Below are 23,208 nucleotides of genomic sequence, written 5' to 3'. Positions count from 1 at the left end.
TGAGCCTTGAGGTGCCTATAATTAAAGCAAGAATTTTGAGTTCTAGAAGAAACAGAGACTTGAGCCATCAAAGCAGCACAAAAGTGAAATTTCTATTTTGAATATCTGCTATTTCCCTTCATATTCTAAATGGTACACTGAAAGAAAAAAAAAGGTCGACTTAGCCCGGCATAGAACGAAACAAGAATACCGCTTATTGTCTAGTGAAAGGTACCAAAAAAATCGATAAATAAATCCATCTACAAAAAAAAATCATAAATTAATCTACGCAGGACGTGATGCAGAGGATGGATCCATCTGTTTGGTAGTTGAACTGAGGAGATGCCATTTACTTGGAAAATCATAAATAAAAAGGGTGAGCAGACACAATTAAGCCAATTGCTTTCCTTTCCGGAGTTTCTCGAGTTCTGCTTCAGCATCTGTCAACCGCAGCCTCAAGGAAGATACTCGTGCTTCCAACTCTTCAACTGTGCCTTGACTTCTGGTAGGTTCATATGGGCTCACAAAATGAGTTGAGAAACCTTTCAAAGCTTCAACTCCAGTAACCTGTTAAATCCAGGTCTCACTCATTAAGGGACGTAAATTAGTAAAAATATGCACAAATGATAAATGTGCAAGAAGCATATACACTGCGAAAAAGATATATTTCGATGATTAAATGCACGAACAGTCACTAAAGAATCTGTATGCAGGCTTTGAACAGAAAGGAGCTTAAGTTTTTCCTTCTTGACATTGCTCTTAAATCGCATAAAATATGGTATTCCTGTTGAATTTCGTGGAGTATACCTCTTCTGGCAGCAATGGGAGCTTGGTGATGTTAAAGTCATCATACAGCATGTAAAACTGATCCAGATACTTTTGTTGCATCCGCATCCTTGCTTTGAGTAGTTTGGATTCACACCCTATAACAATAACAACACAATGGTTAATGTTTTCGTCATTTATTCAAGCAAAAATGTAAAACGTTAAAAGAGAGGTATTGATCAACACGGCAAGCAAACCTTCTTCGTCATAAAGGACTTGGTTAATGATAATGTTATGCGTATCAATCTCAAACTTGGTAAGTTCTTGAACCAGTCTTTCTGTTTCATAGAGAGAGAGGAACTCCGGAATACAAACGCAGACAAAAGTAGTCAAATCCTGAATATAGAAAAAGATATACAAGTGCATTAATAAAAGACAACTACAAAGAAAGATGAAGGAGTTAATTGAATGAATGCTCAGTTAACGCTTTGATCACGACTTTTAAATTTTGGCAAATTAATCTTTAACCTTTGCAATTTTTGCAATTCAAAGCATAAAACCAATTGGCAGCGAGATTGAGCAGTAAAACATCATTGTTTTAGAAGTACTCTGGCGTGCCATATCAGCATAATTTCACTGACTTGTTTTATGCATTGAATTGATTTGCCAAGATTTTAAAGTCCCGATTAAAGCGCTAAATGCTAGACATTTATTTGCAATTAAACCAAGATGAAAAGACCTAAAATGTGATTTCAACAAATAAATCATCAACAAGAATACAAATATGCCAGCTAAATCATAGAAACTTTTGTGGGAATACAGGACATTTAACAACTTCTGGATCCTAGCTTTTGTGCTGGTTAAATGCAGAAGTAGTTTAGCTTAATTAAGTCAATTAATGAGAAAATAAATGAAAAGACATAGCCAAACAGATAGCCACAGAAAGCAGCAGCATAATTTCCACATCCCTGTACAATGACCTTGAAATAAAAGGACCAAAAACAATACTTAAGAGAAGTCAGTGAAGAATACATAGATTGATATCCAAAGGACTTAATAGCTTCATGAACTTCCGGCAATTCTGTTTATCGGATAATTACAGTTCAGTTAAATTTGAAGACTAGACAAATGGAAGGCTTTCATAGTTCCATAAAAGCTCAAGAGGAAATACGCGATCAATTATAACAAGCTTCTACCAAGGGGTAAACAAATGATCTATATAAATAAACAAGAAAGGAACATCTTACGGGGTCTTTAAATTGCTTGTTCACTTGCTCAATTACGTCTTTCATGCCCTCAAGCCTTCCCAAAAGAGCATCTTCCCCGAATTCATCATCAATACCAAAGAGACGGGTCATCTGCCAAGAACAGTTTCATTTGTATAGTTAAGTCTCTACATGAGTAATTGTCAATGGTTACAAGAAACAAAAGATACAGAGCATGATCTTAATACTCAAATTTTATTTATCAGTTAGAGAGCATAACAGTCAGCCATCAACAATCAAAAATTTTGGTCTGAACTTCAGATATTACCACTCCATTTTATCATATTGAGAAAACAGAAAATGAAAGGCAATAAAAAACAGTATCATTCATCAAACTTCCTTATTTGTATAAAAGAACCAAATGAAGTTCAGACTAGTAAAGTAGTAGGCTCATGATCTCCTCCGTCAAGGAAAAAAATAGAAAAAGAAAAGGATAAAGTTAAATGAACTCCATTTCAAACCTAATATCTCATTAAGAGACGCCCATATGACATTAAGACATACCTGATTCAATAAGCCGCCAAATTTACTTTTCAAAGACATCATCTTTTGAAGCCCCTTCTCTAAGGTTGAAGGGAATTGCAGTAGCCGGAGTGTATGACCAGTTGGAGCTGTATCAAATACAATAACAGAATAATCCATTGTCTGAACCAATCTGCAGAAATAAATTTTTGCATAGTTAGATATTGCTATATTGGTTGTTAAAAGAGTTTGTAATAGCAAGATATCAAGGTCCATCACAAAAGCAATTATCACATCTCTCAGCAAAATATGCGGTAAAAGAACAAGAAAATCGTAACTGTTAGTGTTTCATAAAACAAAAATGCGCCCCGGATTGCAATATGCATTTGTTTCCATCAAGAAACCTAGTTCTCATGTGATAGAATGGTTGTAATGACAAATCTACCGGAGTCTAGCAAACTCAATAACATATTAACAAATAAGTGATTTTAATTATGACAGGAGCTCATCTGGACCATAATAGAGAACAATTTGTAAAATTTCAATACCAGAAAATACATTGCATATCGTAAACTAATCAAATTAAGCAAAACATAGTTCTCACTTCAACATTTCCGCAAAACTCATAGCCTCATCAATTCCAGGAATCGCATTAGCTAACTCCGAAAACACATTGTCCATCCCATCACTTCCACCTACATCTTCATTCTCAACATTAGGATCCACTTCCTGCAAAAAAATAATCATAACTAGACAGTAAAATTTCTAAAATAGCATTCACAAAATTAACCCAAAAACCCGGATTCATCAAATGGGTAATCCTAAACACTTTCAAACCACCCAAATTCAGATGAAATGACCCAAAAAAATAACCAAATGATTGCATATTGGTAATACCATGGCGAAAAGATTGGTGAATCCATTGACCAAGGTTGGAGTCTTGGTGAACCGCTGTTGAAAGGCATCGCTGAGATTGTGAGCTGGATCAGTGGAAATAATAAGAACGGAAGATCTAACCCTAGCTAAAAGGATCGAGAGAATCGAACTGCATGTCGTTTTGCCGACACCGCCTTTGCCTCCGACAAAAACCCACTTGAGCGTATCTTGTTCTAGTATGTTCTGTACGGTTCCTTCTGAAATTTCTTGATCATCTGTCGCCATCTTTAATTGCTTTTAATCTCGAACAATGTCTTCGAATTTTCTGTTTCTTGGTATTGTTTTTGATTCAATTTTAAGTTTGTTTGAGTTGTTTAATGAGTTTGAAAATTCTGAGCATATAAGCAGTAGCAGCGGTACAAGTTTGAGATTTCTTGCCGATTTAGTTTAGGAACGGCGCATTCTAATTGAAATTTTGCTAAAATGCGCTTCTTGCTTACTTTTTTTTTCTTAAATAAAATTTTAATAATCTATTCATAAAAAAAAGTAATAATCTTATCTATATTTTAATCTAAAATTTGTTTGTTTAATTCATAAAATTTAGATTTTTTAGATTTTATCTAATTAAATTAAATTGAATATATTGAATTATCTAATAGTAATTACTAGTCGTCTCATTGTTTAATTATGTTTTAATACTTGTTTCGTCTCATTTAAGAAGTTTTATTTAAATTTAAAAAAGAGTAAAAAGACAATTTTGTGCGGTTTAAATATTAGATAATAAAAGAAAGTTTAAATAAGAAATTTAAATAAAGCTGTCAAAATGAAATATTATAAAAGTAATAATGAAGAAAATTAGAAGCTAACTTTGTATTTTAAAAGTTTATTCTTTTAAACACACTAATTCCATTAAAAAGAAATATAGTGATTTGTCCATGATTAAAATTAAATAAAGAAAAACAAATAAATTATAATTAACTTTGTTTTTGTTATAAATAAAATTTAATATCAAATTTTAGTTTAATTCGAAGTACTAAATTTTTCTTAATCCAGAGAGGCTGTAAGAGAACTTGTAGAACAGCCTATAATAATCAAAGTTCAGATTAATTATGCTTTACAAAAAATATATACATTTGAGGAAGTGAAAGTTTATCAATATAGGGAGTTATAAGTGAAACAAGTTGCAACAATGGAAGTAATACAAATGAAAAGTGAAGGAAGTAGAGTTACATTCAACAGCCTATTTTCACCTAAATACCCTGTAAGTGTTATAGTTCCATCTGCAATTACTCGAGCCAATGTCCCCGCTTCTGTCGAAAGCAATCCTCCGTTGTAGGTTCCACGAGAAAGCCTCGATGACATGACTCGAGACAGGAGTGATAAGTTCACACCTGGATCATATCAAGAAAATTAAAAGACTTGTTTAATATTTTTTGTATTTCAGTAACCGAATTTTTTTTCTTTTACCTTCGAGGACTTCTGCCGATACGAATGTGATCAGAGCGGAACCAACGTACTGAGGCACGGAATAGGGGATCAACACATTGAAGCTTAGCAGTATACCTATGCACACCATAATCTCAGATGCCAGTAGAATTTGCCTGCAAACAGATTTTTCGAGATGTTAAATTGAACTGAGATAAGAAGGTGAGTTTCGTATCCGATTTTTGAAGATTTACCTCTCTTCGAATATGTTGCTGATGTAGTTTCCGACAATGACATTAACGGGAAGCACTGTCAGCCCAAGGCATGCAAGAAAAATTGCTACACTACTGGTTGACCAGATGAAATATTGTCCAGTAATGATGCTTGATTCTGCAAGTAAAATCTCCATTGCATATTTGAGCATAAAATATATAAACAGCTGCACCTGTTTAATGTAAGAACAAGATCAGTTCTGTTTCTGAGAGCAAATAGGTAATAAATTTATTCCAAAAAGTGGAGAGAATTTATTGAGGGAAAAAGGTTTAAAATAAGTCGAATGATTAACACCTTTACTGATGGTGTGAGTAACCGGAATGCTGATACAATTGACGTAACAGGTTGGTGACTTCCTTTAGAATCTTCATCACAATCCTCAAATTCTTGATCCGAGTCGTCGTTTTGATGCTCGGGTTCCGCTTTCAAAAGAAATGGCTGGGTAAAACCAATCTCTACAGCGTGACCATTGACTAACAACCCTGGAGCAAGAGTGTGCAGCACATAAGTATACATCATAGCTCTAAAGCTGAGAAATACCTCATATTGGCATACCTGAGTTAAACTGTTGTGGCACGAGTTCTTTAGTTTCACGATAAGGTTCTCGAAAAGAAATCCACAGCCATAACAAGTACACAAGCCATAGAAAAGCCATCACCCAGCCAGGTAAAGTGTCTTGATTAAATGTAAGATTGAATATCGTAAAATTGGTTTGAAATAAACAAGCAAGAGCAGGACCACATGCCATTCCGAGTGCACTCGCGCTCACAAAACCTGCAGAAGCCTGCATTCTCAATTTCAGCGGCACACAGTCACTAATGTAACGCCGGTTAACCGCCCTTGCAGAACCGAACCTGCATCAATCATGTAACATTGTTGATTTGTGCACACAACATAAGATATGAAAATATAAGGAAATTACTAAATTCGCTCACCCACAGAAAAGCCGACCAATCAGAAGGACTGATATTGAGTTCATATCATAAGCCAGTGCATATAAAGTGTTCCCTACTAGAAGAACAATACTACTAAACAAGAGGGGTCTAAAGTATGACCTATTTGACCATGCACTAAAGTATACTGAAGAGAACACCTGAGCAACAGCCATTGATCCAATGATGACGCCACAAACAGTTGCAGCCGCTCCGACGCTTAGGGAGTAGTTATCTGCTGTGGGGACAATAATGTATGTGTTGACCATATAAAGAAATGTATTTACCAAGTTCAGGAGAAGTGACATAAAATGATAATTCTCCTCAATAAAACTGTCTTCCGATGAACTTGGTAAGTCCCGTTGTATAATGAATGCGTGTTTCCCCAAGTATTCGAGGTAACCTGTCGAGTTTGATAGCTTGTTTACTGCTGCTTTAATCGATTCAACAACAGGATCCTGCAGAAGTACCCGCCAATTAGCGAGTAGATATTTGAAGTACTTCCAAATCAATAAAACGACACATGTAAATACTTCTTTTGTTTTCTCTTGATTGGGATCACTCTTTTTCTTTCCACATACCAAAAACAATCACATTTATGAAATATAATATGAAGAATGGCCTAGAAAACTACAATAATTAGTAAGAATAAAAGAGGGCAATACTATATTGTTTATAGTTTTCAATAGATATGAGAAAAACCGGATGCGACAATGAAGGTTGATCATATATTGATATGTAGTTTCCCTCATGATCTTGAAGATCTGCAAGATTCCGAGAAATGGCTCCGACAACAGCTCCAATGCCCTGCACATTATCCATTTCAGATTAATCCAAAAAGCATCATAACTTAAACATAATACATACAATTATAAATGGACAATATTGATTACAGTTTGATGCATTACCACATGCTTGAACACCTGTCGCAGTTGAGAATACGGATGATTTGCACGAGTTTTGACATAGTAATCGGTGAACCTAGAGCCAAACCGCTTGTCAAATTTCTTCAGAATCTTTCTCAAACCAGTAGCATTCATGTCAACAAAAAATAGGAGCTTTAAGAGATCCTGCCCAACTTCTCTGTATGCTTCTTGTAACTCCGATATTTTATATCCATCTAATTGATGCAAAACAACATCATGATGTTCTCCGATGTTTAATAGCCTGCTTGCTAATAATCCTTGTTGTTGAATCAGAAACATGACAATCTTTTCAATCTGAAATTTCAGAAAATGAATGTTGGAAATGAAATTCTTTTATGATAATCATTGGTTTCTTGCATGATCAGTAAAGATTCAGCAATACACCTTGTTAACTAGAAGGGAAAATTACTAAAAAATACCGTCAATTTGTGACTGCCAAATTTGTGACGGAATTTCTATCACAAAGTTTTATGACAATATTTGCTATCACAAGTTTGTTACAAATCTGTATAAATTCTTCATAATTTCGTCACATTGTGTCAAAATTCAAAAGTTTTTTTGTACTCTACCAGCTCAAAATTACTATTTTTCGCCTGAATTTTAAAATTTTACTATTTCCTACTGATATTTTAATTTCATGGAAAAATGAATTTATCTACACAATTTTAAGCCTTTTTCTAAATATACCAAAATCTTTAAATTGTTACAGTTTGGTCCATCATCATCTTTGCCAAATATATTCACCACTTGTTTGGAGCTGACGTGGCACACTGTTAGATATGCCAAGCAAGATAAATTTTAAACACATAGCATGTCAGTTCCAATCGAGTCATGATAATATGGCAAAGATCAAATAGATGATAGACCGAACTGGCAAAATTTTAAAATTGAATATATTGACAAATATTAGTCTAAAGTTTTTGGTATGATAAATTCATTTTGCCTAATTTCATTTAACTGAAAAGTCTGAAATGCTCTCAAATTCAGTTATCTAATATCTAAAAATCACTGAAATAATAAAAAAAAAATTGTAAAACCTGAATATCCAGCAGTATGGAGAAGTCTCTCAGAACATATTGATGATTTCCTGCTTCATCTTCAAGCTGTCGAGTGTAGCGGTTGAGTTTCTTCTTCAATAACTTATAGTTTATATAGTATCTGAAAAATAAAACCAAACCATATTAATTTTCTGCAAGAACTGTAATCAACATTCACAAACTAAAAACATCTGGTGAACACTTCATACAATCAATGTTTTCAAAACGGAAAACGTGTGAGACACTTAGCGTTTCAGACACAAAACTTCATTTTTAACATAAAAAAACACTTAAAATAACACGTTTCGCCGTGTCCGTGCTACCCAGCAAGATCATTACATATTGCTAATTAAGGTATAGTTGTAATATCAAACATACTCTCGCCATTCTGCAATTTGGTTTTCTTTCAATTTCTTCCCAAATGCCACCATTTTTTGAGGACTAAAAAAACCTGCTGCACCAGACAATAAATATATAACAAAATTAGAATAACACAAAAATTGCAACAGTTGAAACTATAGAGCAACAGTGACGACACAAGTCTATGGAGACAAGACAAGGAAAATATTTTCTTTTTAATGGGTCACTCTGTTTTCAACTTTACACGTGCTCATCATATTGTGACACGATTAAGAACAAACACTGCACATAAAAATCATGATTTTAAATGCCTGATTAGATTAAGAGACCTTCAAAAAATGGACTCGTAAAAGAACAAACTCAGTGAGTCAGTGCAGTTGTATTAACTCAGTTTCTTAAAAGCAGAATCGGAAGGGACGACGGAATCTTGAGATAGAGATATATTGAGAGAAGGAGAATCGCGCGAAATTTGTATTTTATTTTCAAATAAATAATTTTACGAGGTGCACACTCCACAGTAAAATACTGGTTGGGTTTTTTTTCTTTTTATGCCTACCGCTTATTCTATTTACGACGAATTGTTTATTCAAAATATATTATTTATGGTCTAGCTTTATAATTTCGTAATGGATATTAGTATATTCCAATTATAACCAATACTCAATTTAAAAGTTTATTTATACAAAAAATATTAAACTTTTTTTGATTTTTTTATGACCAAACTTTTTAATTTTGATTATAATTGTAGTTAAATAAGTATTTTTTTGATGAAAAAAGTGGTTGAATTTGGTTGTAATTAAAAAAAAGTAAAAAAATATTATTTTTTAATTAATATACACGCTTAATTACAACTGATCACCTATCGAAAATAAACTATAATTTGACAAACTTAAAAGGTTGGATCATGATCAAACTTATTTTTCATGGCCGACTGTTACAATTTTTGCAATGATTTCTAATTTTTGAACTTAATTTTCAACTAATTTATTGTGTTTCTTTTATAATCCTAACATATCATATCTTAACAAATTACATTCAAACTACAAGACAAATTGAAAATAGAGTGTCACTTAACTAATTAATATGGATTGGGATTCCCTCAAATTTATTTTGAACTTAAGGGATCATGTTTACGATCTACATCATATCATTAATTTTATAATGAACGGTGTAGATCGAAAAAATACAATTTTAATCAAATTAATTTACACCGTTCATTTTACAATGAATGGTGTAGATCGTGAACATGACCCTCTCAAGTTCATTTGAACTTGAGAGAATTCCAATCCAATTAATATTCATCAATATGATGAAAATTTAGAAAAATTTATGGATTAGTATCTTTTCAAATTTTAATTAACATGAGACGCCAAACTTATTTTACTCAATTTAATTTTATTTATACATTTTCTATCTACAGTCACCATTCAACTCTTATAAAAGGTGTAGCTTAAATAACTCGGTTTCTCATATTTATAATTAAAACTTGAGAGAATCATAATTTACAATTAAAATGTAAATGAATGTGAAATTCAAATTTCGAACACAATGCTAATTATGAAAAACTAAACATGCTTACATTATATATATGTAAATCAAATAACATGGAACTGTGTCAACTACAATTACAAACAATGAGCAATCTAAATAAAAACTATCAGTAAAACATACAAATTAACTTACAGTGAGTAATAGATAACTTACGAATTGAGCTTGAAGGTGATAAACTCTCAATCAACTTCACTCAAAAGTAATTAGCTCAATTTCCGGTCAGTATTTTATAACAAAACATGTTCAATTACCTTTAATTAATCACTTAATTAAAAGTTGTTATAGCTACGTGTACGATATACAACAGAACACTTGTCAAAACTTTGATTTCTCTTTATAGCTCTTTGAAAAGTGAAAGGTCGCTATAACCTAAATCTAGTTTGTAATTTAAAAAATATAAATAAAATTTTACTTTTTGGTGACAAGACAATTTGAAGTAGTAAAAAGATTTAGTGATGGCATATTCCCTTGGGTATAAAGTTAATTAAAGGGGATGAAACCAAAAGGAGAACGCCACGTATGTAGAATTAGTTAATTGTCACGAAAGATTGAGGCAATATTTTGCAAGAAACAAAGAAATTAAATTGGAGTTGATAAATCTTATCTACAGGATATTCACAGGTTTATTCTATTATACAGTCCACAAAATCTTCTATTGAATATTCATGCATTTTACCAGCCACATGAATCACAAAGAGTAATTATATTTATTTGATAGTGCATCTTAATTTTGTGTATATATATTTGTATTAGGTTATGATTTGATTAATTTAAAGTTCAATTAATTCATTCATTCACCAACGTTTATATGATTTTGAATTTTGTTACAGAAAACGATAAAGAAACAAATGTTTTGGATTTTTTTGGCAGAATCAAATTATAAATTTGAAAGACAATTGAAAGTATGAATTCACCAAATTTGTTTTTTTATTTAATTAATGTTATTAGTAATCAAACACACTTTGGCCTGAAACATTTTTTTGGTACGGTGGTCTTGAACATTTTCATAAGTAGGACTCTGGTCAAAATTGACACAACCATGGACCTCGGAAGATAAGCTATATCCAACTTAATTTTAAGTGTCTTTCATGTTCAGCGAGGTGCATGACCATGATTCCACTATAATCAAATCCAACTCATTGAAGTGCAGAACTGATGGATCCAAAGGGAGCAAAACAAGGGTTGTAACCGAGTTCGAAATAGCCAGGTTCAAGCTCGAGCTCATTCGAAATCCAACTCAAACTCGTATATGTTTTTAAGAGCTCAAACACAAATTTGATAGAATTTTGAGACTCAAATTCAACTTGACTCGATAATATATTTTAATATAAAAATAAAAATATCATTGTAAGTATATATACAAGTATAAAAGGTTAAAAAATAACTGTTTATAGCTCGATTAGGCTCGCGAACTTATCAAGCCGAGTATTTTAAAATTCGGACTCGACTCAATAATTATTTCGAGTAGTTCAAATTCGAGCTCAACTCGATAATATTAATCTAGACGAATTTGAGTATTTTTTGAGTCAATCATGAATAGCTCGGGAGTTGACTCGACCCGGCTACACCCTAAGCAAAATCCTTAGAATTTAACTATATTAAATAAACTTTATTTATGAATTTTACATTACTTATCTTTCACTGTATATATTAAATTTGCCATTATATTTATATATTTGTTTATGAAATTTCGAATCAACTTTAAATCTCTTTTATAACCATAACTTATTTTCTATATTTTTTCCGATTATTTTAGAATTTGTGATTACATATTTGTTGCAAGACTTTCATTTATATTTCAAATATCTAAAAAAAGTATATAGCACTGATTGCAGATCATGAACCTGCATCACAAAATTCAATTGACATGTTGGAGATCTCCAGAATTATAATTAATAGTTTCGAGACTTCAATTATGTGATTCACTTCCCATTATTAGAGACAAGTCTTAGTTAGGTTTCTGTTTTATTCATTTACTTTGCCTAATAACAAAACGACGACATTTTCTTTATTTCCCTTTCTTCATCTTTATAGACTTTTTGTCCGCACCATTTGCCTCCATATGTGTCAATACGCATGTTCATACACTATTATAAAATACATTAAGTTACAAACAGTTTATAAATTCCGACCACAACATGCCAAGAAAATGATTCCATCCAATGATGTCAGAATCATACATACGAGTTCTTCCATATAACAATATAAATATATACACGAAATAATATATGCTCTAAAATAAAATATAGTTATCATAATATATAAATCATATATATAAAATTGAGTTTGTAATTTTACTAGTAAACTTCAACTATATACCTGCATAAACAAAAACCCTAGGACCTGAAGATATGTGTAGGAGGTGAAGAAATAATCTTGATAACAAGACCAGGAAAAACATCATCAGGATCATGAATATGAGGGTTCCGCTCAACTATAAAAGGATCACCACACTTATTACTGATCGTCTGAAGCGTTTCACCTTCTTGCACAACATAAATCTCATCGCAGCCTCTGTCGGAGATTCCTCTCCCTTTGAAAACCTCGTCGGAGTCATAACTTGCTGTCGTCTGAGCCGATTCTCTGACAGAGCTTTGCAATAAAAGAGTAACGAGGAGAAGAGCACAGTACCATGAAGCCACGTCTGCTATGGACATTAATGTCATCACATGTCTTGTTCTTGGTAGATTGAACTCCATGATTATAGATTAATTTGGAGAGATTAATGATGTGATGAGATTATATATTGGGGTTGAGGAGAAATTAAGGGGACACGAGTGAGGTGTGAAGGTCAGTTTTGGCGGTTTTTTAATGGTGGAGAGGTGGCTAATTTGCATGATGATGGCCTTCTTTGTTTGTGGCCTTTAACTAAAAAAACTGTCTCTTTACGTGTTTTGGATTTCTATTATCAATGCTTAAATTGCTTGCTTGTTGCTTTAGGTTTACAAAATCATTTTACATATAAAATATATATTTTTACTAATTTATCCTAAACGATCAATTAGTACAAATACTTAAAAAAATTAGTAGGATTTTACTATATACCGCCTCTATTTATTAGACACCGCCCCTCTTGTCCTTTTAACTAAAGCATAATAATTGTTTTCCTCTCAACCTCATTCTAATCCCTTGTAATGGATGATTACGATTCCAATTTGTCGGAAAACGGATATCAAAATTACGGAAAATCGGCTGAAATAATTTCTTTTGATGATTTTTATATGGTGGGTTTTGAGATTGCATCTAAAACATCCCACCATATGGAGATGTGGGTGCGTCCCTGTAGGATTTTTTGAGAAAAAAAAAAACTAAAATTCAAACGAAAAAGTTATCGTGCTATCTCGTCCTCTTCCTCGGTTAGTTTCTGACATTTTCTCCCGAAATTTTTGTTATCTGTTCTTCATGTTTGAATGCGAGTTGAAAGGATTTGAATTGAGTTTTATAATTAGGAAAAGGTAAAAGAGTATTTAAGTAAAACGGAGGATGGTACCTAATAATTTAGGGGCGGTAAATAGTACTCCATAAAATTTGTCATAATTATAGTGCGATAGAGCTAATTTTTTTCTATTTAAATTTTTGTTGTATTAACAATATTTTAAAAATTGTTTATATCTAAATGTAAATATTTATTAGTAAAGGCAAATCATTATCATTTATCACGTTTAAACATCTCAAATAAGTTGACATTGTTTAGTGAGAATTAAAAAATAAAATAAAAATAAAAATATGAATATAAATATTATAATGAAATGAATGTTGAAAAAAGCAATAAGACAATAAAAAGTCATCCTACTAAGATCAATAGAGATAATCGAATATAAAATTCCATAGCAAAATATAAAAAATTTATAAAAATAAAGTCTTTTTTTTCAATAAAATGTGGTGGATGGAGGGAGTATAAAAATTAGTTTGCCTTAAAAAAGCGGTTGGAAATAGGCCTAACTATTTAAAAAAAAAACTATCTTATAACATTTATTCGTTTATATCTTGATTTAGAAAAAATTTCATTTGTACTCTTTTTTTAACTTTTCATTTTCGTCTCTACCCTAAAGAGCTAATTTGACCTCTTTTCATTTAGAAAAATATTCAAAATGATCTTTTATATTTAGCTTATATTCTAATTAAACATTAATATTATTAATTATTTATAACGTTTTCATTCTTTAATTAATTTAATTGTCAAAAATTTAAATTTTTGGGTAGAAATGAAAATGAAAAATCAAAAAAAAGTACAAATGAATATCTTTTCTACATGAGATATAAACGAAAAAATATTATAAGGTGAGCTTTTTTTAAGTAATTAGGCCTTGGAAATAAGACACGATAGCTATTAGCTTTTGCCTTTTCGGCAACACCTTTCAGCGCCAGACGACAAGTAGTTTCCCTAATGAAGAACTCTTTCTAGGAAAACAATGGTATCAAATCCTTAAACCCTCCAAATCGAGGGTTTAATTCAAGCTTGGAACAAGATTCAATCAACCACCAAAAAATAGCAGAACAATGTCGGATGCAGAACAAACAAAACTGCACCAATTCCTTCTCTGGCTCCAGGTCTCAATTCTACTCAAATACTAGCTCATTACATTATCAAATATTATTTCTAACTTTTTTTTTTCAATTCATTTCAGGCAAATAAAGTTGAGCTACGAGGTTGTAATATCAAACACTGCGGTCCAAATAAAGGGTTCGGCATATTTTCATCAAATAATGTCAATGATGGTAATTGAATTTTCAAATTATTCTTTAGTTTGTATTTGAATTGATTGTTTTTTTTTTTGTGTGTTGCTAAGTTATATTTGGTGTCATTATGAAGGGGTTTTGGTTGTTGTGCCACTGGATTTGGCTATAACTCCAATGAGAGTTTTGCAAGATCCTCTCATTGGACCTGAATGCAGAGCTATGTTTGAAGAAGGAGAAGTGGATGATAGGTTCTTGATCATTTTGTTTCTCATGTTGGAGCGACTTCGAAAGAGTTCTTCTTGGAAACCGTATGTATTATGTATATACCGTATTGTCTTTGGATTCTTTTTTCGGAGTTTTGTGTAATATTTTTGGTTGGTGTGATTGATTGATTTGGTTATGTATTGTGTTAGTTACCTTGATATGCTTCCTACAACTTTTGGGAATCCACTTTGGTTTACTAATGAAGAACTTTTGGAGCTTAAGGGGACGACTTTGTATCGGGCAACTGAACTGCAGGTGATCGGAAATGCTTTTTGGATTTGTGTCTCTGTGCCCTGAAAATACTGTATAGTTCAGTTCCGTATATATATCCTCAAATGTGTTTTACAACAACGTAATGTTGATTCATTTATGTAATATTCATTTGGCTTGCAACAACAACGAAAAATGGAAGTTTTTTTTATGCTGGAATAAGATGTATAATGAATTCTCCTGGCCACATTTTTGCTGTTAAATGAAACAATTATGTGTTATGTTGCAGCAGCAACTTTGCCACTATACTTCAGTATGATTAATTTAATTAATGCTTGTTTTGGGTAATTGATTGGATGTTTCAAATTAATTGCACAGCATATGTGACCAAAGACAGGTTTATCTTACAGAAGAAAAAATTGCTCTCTCTCTATGATGAAAAAGTAAAGGGGCTGATGAAGAAACTTCTAATTCTAGATGGAGATTCTGAAAGGTGAGTATTAAGTTAATTTGCTCGCTCCTTCTCTCTTCGAACTCTGAAAAGAAATGGGTCCTTATTGATCATAATTGCATTATCATAGGAAACCATACACACAGATTTTAATATAGCAGTGCATTTTGCACCAATGGTATCACTATAATTTATGAATTTCATATAGCATGCGTTGACAAGGATAGTATGTTATAGATACAAACCTGAGATTATTTTGATTTCTTCTGTTTTCCAGTGAGGTGCAGTTTGAAGATTTCCTTTGGTAATAATCTCATAATTGCTCCTTTTTGTTTGAATTGTTGCTTTTCTGACTTAAGCGGGTTGATAGTCTTTCCTTTGTTGGTCAATCTTACACTATATTAATCATGCTAGGGCAAATTCTTTATTTTGGACTCGTGCTTTGAACATCCCCCTTCCTCATTCTTATGTATTTCCACAAGTTGAAGTGGATCAAGACAACCACTGCTCAACTAACGTCTCAGAGCTCTTGAATAATGATATTTCTGATGGAGACATGGTCAATGAAATGAAAGAAAGAAGTGAGATTGTTTTTTCTTTATCCGGGCATAGTTATTGCAGTTGACAATTTTACCGGTGTATGTCAATTGAAATCTAACCTTTTTATTTCAGGATTTAAGGTTCATGGTACTGATAGCGGAGTCAATGCAACAACTTCCTCATCAGGTCAAGGGGAGACTCTCTGGGTAGAGGGTCTTGTCCCTGGCATTGATTTTTGCAATCATGGTAACACGGCAGTAGTTAGTAAATATTTGCTCAGTATTGTCTGTCTTATTTATTTAAACTAAGATTATCACTTTTTAATTATTGTTGGTAGTTATTGTTTTTATTTCATTGTCATTATACTTGTGAATTATATTGCAGATTGTGAGGTTCAATAAGTTTCTGTTTTGCTGCAAATATTGTCATGTAGGTTTGAAGCCTGCAGCAACATGGGAGGTTGATGGAACTGGCTCGGTCAGCGGAGTTCCCTTTTCTATGTACCTTCATTCTGGTATCTTTTTTTTGTGAATTCTATAGGTTTGCTTGTATTGCAAGTGGTTTAATAAGACGACCTTAATGAAGTCTTCGCAGTTGCTGATTATTATTTTTTTAATTTAATTTCATATGGTTTGTCCCAACTGAAAAGCTGAACAAACTCCATTCGAGATCGAGAAAGAGATTTCCATTAGTTATGGAAATAAAGGCAATGAGGTACTTTTTTCAGGCACTGAGATTTTATTATATTACTGGTTCAATCATTTTTATTCTGAACCCTACCTTTGGACCTTCCTCTTTTCTATGTTTTGAATTATGCTCGGCATGGTCAGTTTGGGTTAGTAAGTTTTAATTCATTCAAATTAAGAATAACTGAATTTGAAGGGCTGTGGCATCTGTTTTTATACTCTGTTCCTATTCACATACTGCTCAATCTTCTTGCTGTTATCACTTTCCAGTTGAGCTACAAGAGTCCTCATTCAATTTGTAGCGATGTTTAGATATTTTCAACATGAATTTCAATGGGCATCAAATCCTCAATCTCTCATATTATCTACTCTTTCACTGAGAGGCCGTGTATGTAAAGAAATTAAATTTAATACCATCAATTTATTGAGTGAGAATGAGTCCCTAAACTCTTTTAAATGTTGTTAATTTTCTTTAAGAAGTGTATTGTTTGGACATGCACAATTTTCAAGATCTATTTAAAATAGACACTTATTTTATATATTGAAATAGAAAGTATTGTTGGATTTTGCGGAAATTCCGAGATAAATTAAAATAGAGAATTGAACTGGCTAAAGTTATTGTTGGGGATTCTCTCGGTCATTGTATTTGATGAGAGAGAATTTGGCTCCTAGGAAATTTTAGGGAAGGAGGATGACAAAGAAAATTTGTTGGAAGAAAATATTGAGTTTTTGCTCCCTATTAGAAGGAAGGAGGGAGTTGAGGAGGCTTTTGGATTTCAATTGGTGTTTACTGCTTATGTCTATTACTTCCATTTTGCATTAGCAGCTGTGAAGTCTCAATTACACATTTAACTTAACACTATATCTTCTGTTTTGGTGTAGGAATTACTTTACTTATACGGATTTGTGGTTGACAACAATACAGATGATTATCTCATGGTAATATTTTTCACATTAATTGGGCAAGGAATCTGCTTCTCATTTTTAGCTTGTTGCCAACCAAATTTATTTTATATAATATGGAAGTCATTCTTTCTTATGTATAACTGCACGCATCTGAAGGATTTTTTTTATTATCTGGGATGTTGAAACTGATTTCACACTTTCATGTGTTTGTATTATAAGTAGTTTATAGCTTGATTGCCAGCCAATTTATTATACTGGCTAATCATGGGCTGCAAATTTGCTGGCTCAATGCATGCAGGTTCATTATCCTGTAGAGGCAATGCAAAATGATCCCTTGTCAGAATCGAAAATGCAAATTCTGGAACCACAGGTCAGCATTTTGGTGATTCTGCAGTTTGTCGTGTTCATTTTATGTTATTTTGTAAGGAAAAATGAAACTTTGGTGCTGTTTATTACATTCAGTCGCGTAAAATTACTTTTCATGCTTGTGTCCCGTTTCTCTCCTTCCCCCTTGAAGAGAAAGGAAGCTATGTTAATAAAATTGGTTTGTTTGCAGAAAGCTGAAATGCGGTGTATTTTACCAAAAGCCTCGTTGGACCGTGGGTTTTTTTCAGCACGAACCTCAAAAGATGACACCGATATTAAAACCAAAAGGGAAGTTTGCAACTTCAGTTGGAGTGGTCAGCGCCCAACACCCTCTTATGTAGATAAGTTGGTTTTCCCTGAGGATTTTTTAACTTCATTGAGGACCTTAGCCATGCGGGAAGATGAACTATATAGAGTTTCTTCATTGCTTGAAGAGGTACAGTTCTTTAAAACATCCTAGTTTACATGGAAACTTATCGAGTTGTATATTTCATTGTTTTGTTTCCGTTTCTGAAAACGCTTATTAAAACTTTGAAATTTATATTTATATCATATTCTTGTAAAAAATATCTTTTTGCCTCTCTTTTTCTAGCGTTTTTTCATTTCAGCATTTCTGTGCAACACAGAACATCTCGTCTTTCATTTAAAACACTATTACACATTTATGATCTTTTCTTTGAAACTTTTAAAGCTTTTAGGTTCTGAAGGGGAGAGACAACTGACTGATTCAGAAGTTAGAGCGGCTGTATGGGAGGTCTGTGGGGACTCTGGAGCTCTGCAATTGCTCGTTGATCTACTTCAAACCAAGTAATCAATCGCACACTGTGAATTCTATTCTATCTAACAGTTGTACCAAAAATGTAATGTTCACCTTAAGGCATCCTTTATAACATGTCACCATTTTTTAAGGTTGATGAATCTCGAAGAAGGTTCTGGAACAGAGGATTGTGATTCTGAGCTGCTGAAAAAGGCGCAGTACACCGAAAGCACAGAACAACAAGAAGCTTCTGAAAATAATTTAAGGTATGAAATCTTCACCCCATGGTATGTTTGTTTGTTCATCTCATTTTAACGTTAAATTATGTTAAGCTGGTCGTGGTGCTAATTGCAGCAATGACCCTGAGTCGAGGGGTGCAATCTCAGTCCGGCCGATGAGTAAAAACAGAAGGGCCTGTATAGTTTACAGAAGAGGTCAAAAGGAGCTGACAAAATTATTCCTAAAAGAAGCAGAGCATGCCTTGCATTTATCCTTGAGTGAATCAAATTGACTGGATCTTTCATTTTATTCAACTTTTAATCCCTAACCTTTATTCATTCCCTGCTTTTTTTGGATTTTGTTTTGACAAGAAATAAAATTCTTTTGTTAGAACTACGATCTGCTATTAAATTATTTAGTTTCTGTTCTTTACTTCTCGGCAAATATTTCCACCACCTTGCATGACCAATATATGCAAAAATACATTTTTCAATCTGTTTTCTCGATATAATTTAACTGTAATGAATATATCAGAGACATTGAGCAGGGCTCGTGTCATCATGCATGAAATTGTCTTGATACGTGGTATTTTTGGGTCAAAATAAAAGTTGATGACTGAAGCACGTGGATTATCTTTATTACGTACGTCGTTTTGGATTGAAATTGTAGTATAAAAAAATTCCTACCAGTTGTTAAGTTTCCATTTTCTATGCAAAACAAACAAGTGGATGATGAACAAGTCAAAATAGAAACAAATTACAATGAGAAAATAATAATTAGACTAATTGCCTCTTTTCTTCTTGAGAAGCTACATTTTGTAGTTGGATAGGAATAGAGCCGTGTTGAGCGCCATTAATCCTGGTTTTGTTTTCAGGCAACAGCTTCAATGTGATTCCCATGGCTATGAGTAAAAGTCCTGTCCCATGTTGTTCTGTTAACGGCTTTGTGAATATTATGTATGACAGCAGTAATGTTACTGCCTTCCTTGCTGTTGTCACCTGTCATAGAAATCAACAACATCCCCTCGAGCAATGTTAGAGCGAACCGGTGTAGCCAGCGGTTTACGGTTCAGTTGATGTAGTCACTGGTTTAAGGTTCGACTGGTTTAACTACATGTTGAACCGTTTTAATAAAAAGATAAAATAAGACCTTATATATGAACTATCTTAATCAAATTTATTATGTGCAGTTGAACTGGTTTTGCGGTTCAACGGTTCACCAGCAGACTAATTTTTTATTTGCAGTTGAACTGGCCGGTCTGGTTCGGTTCTTAAAGCACTGCCTTCAAGTAAGTAAAAAATGGCATTTAAGAACTGAATGACCATTCAACATTTTGCTACCTCTATATTGCCCTTTATATTAATGCAACAAGAATTGATGTTAATTTTATCAACAAGGGTTCATTTCAACCTCCAACTTGGGATAAAAGATAAAAAAAAAAGTATAAATCCGTAGTATTGGACAAAAACAATTCCAATTTTGGATCAGTTTATATCCTAATCTAACGTCAGTCTTGACGGTCAATGGCGTAAACTAATCCAAATTTGACATAATGTGAGTATTTTTATATCCTAATCTAACGTCAGTCTTGACGGTCCATGGCGTAAACTAATCCAAATTTGACATAATGTGAGTATTTCTGTCCAGGACCATAAACTTGAAGTCTTTTGATCTGAAGTGCCAAATTAGAGGGGCAAAATGAACCATATTTTTACTTTTATCTACCTGTAAATTCTAAAAGTATCATTTTTGGCATCTATCTTTGCTTATAATGGCAGTAAAGTAATGCAATTTTGGCATAAAATTTGGCACAAGAGCTTTGGTCCCACTCCTATGAAAACCCTAAGTTGAAGAAAACTAAAATGGCACCACCAGCAATGAATGTAGCATTGAAAACTTGACATAAATGGACAAATTACTGTAACTTGTGCAAAGATTTGTGAGAGGAGCGTACCATGGCTGTGGTGGCAGCTCCAAAAAGAGCAATTAGGGAAAGGACAGAGACTTGACCAACAAATGTCGCCATAGCTTCAAATATCAAAACACCATACACATATGGATGCTGTATTATCAATAATAAACAACAATAATCAATCACTCTTCATCTAAAAAATGCACGATTTTTTCGTTCAGATCTTAAGTAGTATGGACATTTAATTCAATCATTGTTTTCCAATTCAGAAACGGTTGAAAACTTAACGTTTCAGAACAGAACTTCATTTTTAACATAAAAAACCTTAAAATAACATTGTTTTGCCGTGTCCGTATCCGTGTCCGTGCTACATAGTTTTAGATAAAGAAATACACGAAAAAACAACGGTTTTGCTACCTCGGAACACGACTTCCATGCTGTGAACAACTCTCCGGTTATAATCATTGGAGGAATCAAGAAAGGCAAACCCACTACACTTGAACAAAACAGCATCTCCATCTGCCAATAAGATCATAAAGCAATAAACAATCATGACTCACACTCCCTTCTGATCACATTTTAAAACCAGAAACTGCATACTTTACCTGTGTGGTCTCAGGATTAATAGTAAAAATAGCTTCTTGCAGATTTCCAAGAAAAGCATCCATAATTAAAGCACCACATATCATCACAACACCAACAACATGAAAATTTGGGGAAGTTTTAGCATCAGCCAAGGTGAAAAAAATCAACCCAACAACCAAAAGCAATGCAGATATATATTCATGAACTGGATATTTTCTTCTCAACCCTGGAATAAAAGCACCCATCACCATCACTGGCAGAACCTACACCAGCCAAAAATTGTACTTTTTAAGCTCATTTTTCAATTCTTTCAAACATGGGACTAGTAATCGAAATCCCGACCTATCAGAATGTTGCTCATCGCTTATACCATTTGAATAAACACGAGACTAGTTCATTCATTACCTTGGTGGATTTAAACATGATTTGAGCAGGATAATTAAGAAAAGCCAAAGATCCTTTTGTAAGTCCATGAGAGCCCATAAGCACAGCAGAAAGCTTGATATAAGTCTTCCATGGATTCACCATTTGTGCTGGTGTAAAGCCTTGGAGATGAATCAGGATTATATACACAAAAATTTGAATAAATGTGAAGTACCATCCATAGCTGAAATATAAAACAATACAAAAACATAATTTAATATCATCTCAAAGAAACTACTATAAAGTATTTTAACAATGGCCCAAATCAAAAAAAATACCTGAATTGAAGCCTGTTGTATACATATTCCTGAAAATCCAACAATTAAAATTTACTCAGAAACCAGAGGAAACAGAATAAAATTGAAAAACAGAGCAAGTTTTTTACCTCGCAGATTCCATTGACAAGGTAGCCAAAGAAAAACCCAGAAGAGCAAATGAGAAACTGTTGCCATTTGGGTCTATCAGAGAGTGAAATTCCGAATAAAGACCGGGTTTTTTCTTGGTTCTTCATGTTTGGTCTCTTGTTTCTTTGTCTGTGGCTGCTGAATAGGTTGATCAAATTTGTGAAGTGGGTTTAGAATGAGATTAAAAACCCAAGAAATATTTTCAAGTTGGTGATGGATAAGTAAGCATGTTGACTTGAAATTAAAAGTTTTGGAATTGTCTTCAGCTTCAAGTTTGGTTACGTTTACATTTTGTGCTCTGTTTTCTGGTGAATAGTAAGAATTTATAATGGAGAAAGAAAATAAGTAAGTTTTAGTATCGGGGTGTGTTGGTCAGGTTTGGTTTGAATCGGTCGGTTTGATTCGGGTCGGTAGTAAAAATATCAGCTCCTACATCCTATTTTAGAAGTCTTGTATTCCATTTTGAAATATCTCATTTTAAAAATTATATTTCTATATTTAGAGAAATTTTACATGGAATGTCTTTTTTTAAAAAAAAAAATCATGGTAGAAAAAATTATAAAAAAAACTACTATCATTAATAAGAATAAAAAAAATCATGTTTTTTTTTGCGTTTTTAATCTTTCTGTAAAATAAAATGGGACTTTTAATATGAGATCAAGAAAAAAATATACTTTATGTGGTCTATAATATTTATCGTATTTGACTATTTCATATAATTAAATAATTAATAAACATGTCGTTATTTATATATATATTTATTAAAAAAATTATATAATTATAACTATTTTTAAATTTTATTAATCCTTTTAGTCTAACTAAATTATTTGTTGATGAGAATAAACTTGACAAATAATAATAAATACTCTTTTATATTCGGAAATTATATACATTATAAATTAAATTATTTTCTCAAATGTGACAAATATTATAAAACGGAAATTAAAATATAGG

General features: G+C 32.7%; 5 protein-coding genes across 9 annotated transcripts; 1 reads left to right on the top strand and 4 right to left on the bottom strand.

Annotated features, from left to right (window-relative positions):
- Positions 1 to 59: 59 nt before the first annotated feature.
- On the bottom strand, positions 60 to 3,781 carry LOC126687236 (ATPase GET3A). The gene is made up of 7 exons (XM_050381714.2): positions 3,369 to 3,781; positions 3,076 to 3,200; positions 2,514 to 2,664; positions 1,992 to 2,102; positions 1,002 to 1,140; positions 787 to 902; positions 60 to 546 (listed from the first exon to the last, which is right to left on the bottom strand). Exons 1-7 carry the CDS (start codon positions 3,630 to 3,632, stop codon positions 370 to 372), a joined length of 1,083 nt encoding a protein of 360 aa, XP_050237671.1. The 5' UTR covers positions 3,633 to 3,781; the 3' UTR covers positions 60 to 369.
- A 673-nt stretch (positions 3,782 to 4,454) lies between these two features.
- On the bottom strand, positions 4,455 to 8,748 carry LOC126685841 (SPX domain-containing membrane protein At4g22990-like). 4 transcript variants are annotated; one of them, XM_050379813.2, is made up of 11 exons: positions 8,688 to 8,748; positions 8,319 to 8,394; positions 7,941 to 8,061; positions 6,886 to 7,197; positions 6,680 to 6,784; positions 5,981 to 6,435; positions 5,601 to 5,899; positions 5,340 to 5,527; positions 5,027 to 5,217; positions 4,815 to 4,948; positions 4,455 to 4,738 (listed from the first exon to the last, which is right to left on the bottom strand). In XM_050379813.2, exons 2-11 carry the CDS (start codon positions 8,369 to 8,371, stop codon positions 4,500 to 4,502), a joined length of 2,097 nt encoding a protein of 698 aa, XP_050235770.1. In that variant the 5' UTR covers positions 8,372 to 8,394; positions 8,688 to 8,748; the 3' UTR covers positions 4,455 to 4,499. The 4 variants fall into 4 exon arrangements, with proteins under 4 accessions (XP_050235770.1, XP_050235771.1, XP_050235772.1 ...); XM_050379814.2 differs by having other exon boundaries at positions 8,630 to 8,744; XM_050379815.2 differs by having other exon boundaries at positions 8,319 to 8,391; positions 8,630 to 8,744.
- A 3,330-nt stretch (positions 8,749 to 12,078) lies between these two features.
- Positions 12,079 to 12,615, bottom strand: LOC130015669 (uncharacterized). Its single transcript, XM_056106275.1, has one exon. It carries the CDS (start codon positions 12,548 to 12,550, stop codon positions 12,188 to 12,190), a length of 363 nt encoding a protein of 120 aa, XP_055962250.1. The 5' UTR covers positions 12,551 to 12,615; the 3' UTR covers positions 12,079 to 12,187.
- Positions 12,616 to 14,161: 1,546 nt separating this feature from the next.
- Positions 14,162 to 19,362, top strand: LOC126687004 (uncharacterized). 2 transcript variants are annotated; one of them, XM_050381348.2, is made up of 16 exons: positions 14,165 to 14,402; positions 14,480 to 14,570; positions 14,665 to 14,839; positions 14,945 to 15,050; positions 15,416 to 15,498; positions 15,734 to 15,760; positions 15,871 to 16,037; positions 16,129 to 16,242; positions 16,430 to 16,510; positions 16,646 to 16,710; positions 17,565 to 17,621; positions 17,887 to 17,958; positions 18,145 to 18,390; positions 18,646 to 18,761; positions 18,864 to 18,977; positions 19,066 to 19,362. In XM_050381348.2, the coding sequence occupies exons 1-16, from the start codon at positions 14,352 to 14,354 to the stop codon at positions 19,220 to 19,222; spliced, it is 1,722 nt and encodes a 573-aa protein (XP_050237305.1). In that variant the 5' UTR covers positions 14,165 to 14,351; the 3' UTR covers positions 19,223 to 19,362. The 2 variants fall into 2 exon arrangements, 1 of the variants encoding a protein (XP_050237305.1); XR_008790965.1 differs by lacking the exon at positions 19,066 to 19,362 and having other exon boundaries at positions 14,162 to 14,402; positions 18,653 to 18,761; positions 18,864 to 18,976.
- A 180-nt stretch (positions 19,363 to 19,542) lies between these two features.
- On the bottom strand, positions 19,543 to 22,575 carry LOC126687006 (UDP-galactose/UDP-glucose transporter 4-like). Its single transcript, XM_050381349.2, has 7 exons — positions 22,236 to 22,575; positions 22,129 to 22,157; positions 21,833 to 22,034; positions 21,448 to 21,690; positions 21,260 to 21,361; positions 20,885 to 20,992; positions 19,543 to 19,928 (listed from the first exon to the last, which is right to left on the bottom strand). Exons 1-7 carry the CDS (start codon positions 22,359 to 22,361, stop codon positions 19,707 to 19,709), a joined length of 1,032 nt encoding a protein of 343 aa, XP_050237306.1. The 5' UTR covers positions 22,362 to 22,575; the 3' UTR covers positions 19,543 to 19,706.
- Positions 22,576 to 23,208: the final 633 nt, after the last annotated feature.

The sequence above is a fragment of the Mercurialis annua genome, linkage group LG6 (assembly GCF_937616625.2).
Source record: "Mercurialis annua linkage group LG6, ddMerAnnu1.2, whole genome shotgun sequence".
In the NCBI taxonomy this organism is placed as follows: domain Eukaryota; kingdom Viridiplantae; phylum Streptophyta; class Magnoliopsida; order Malpighiales; family Euphorbiaceae; genus Mercurialis; species Mercurialis annua.
The sequence above is the reverse complement of the archived record's forward strand: the minus strand, read 5'-3'. Positions and strand labels throughout refer to the sequence as shown.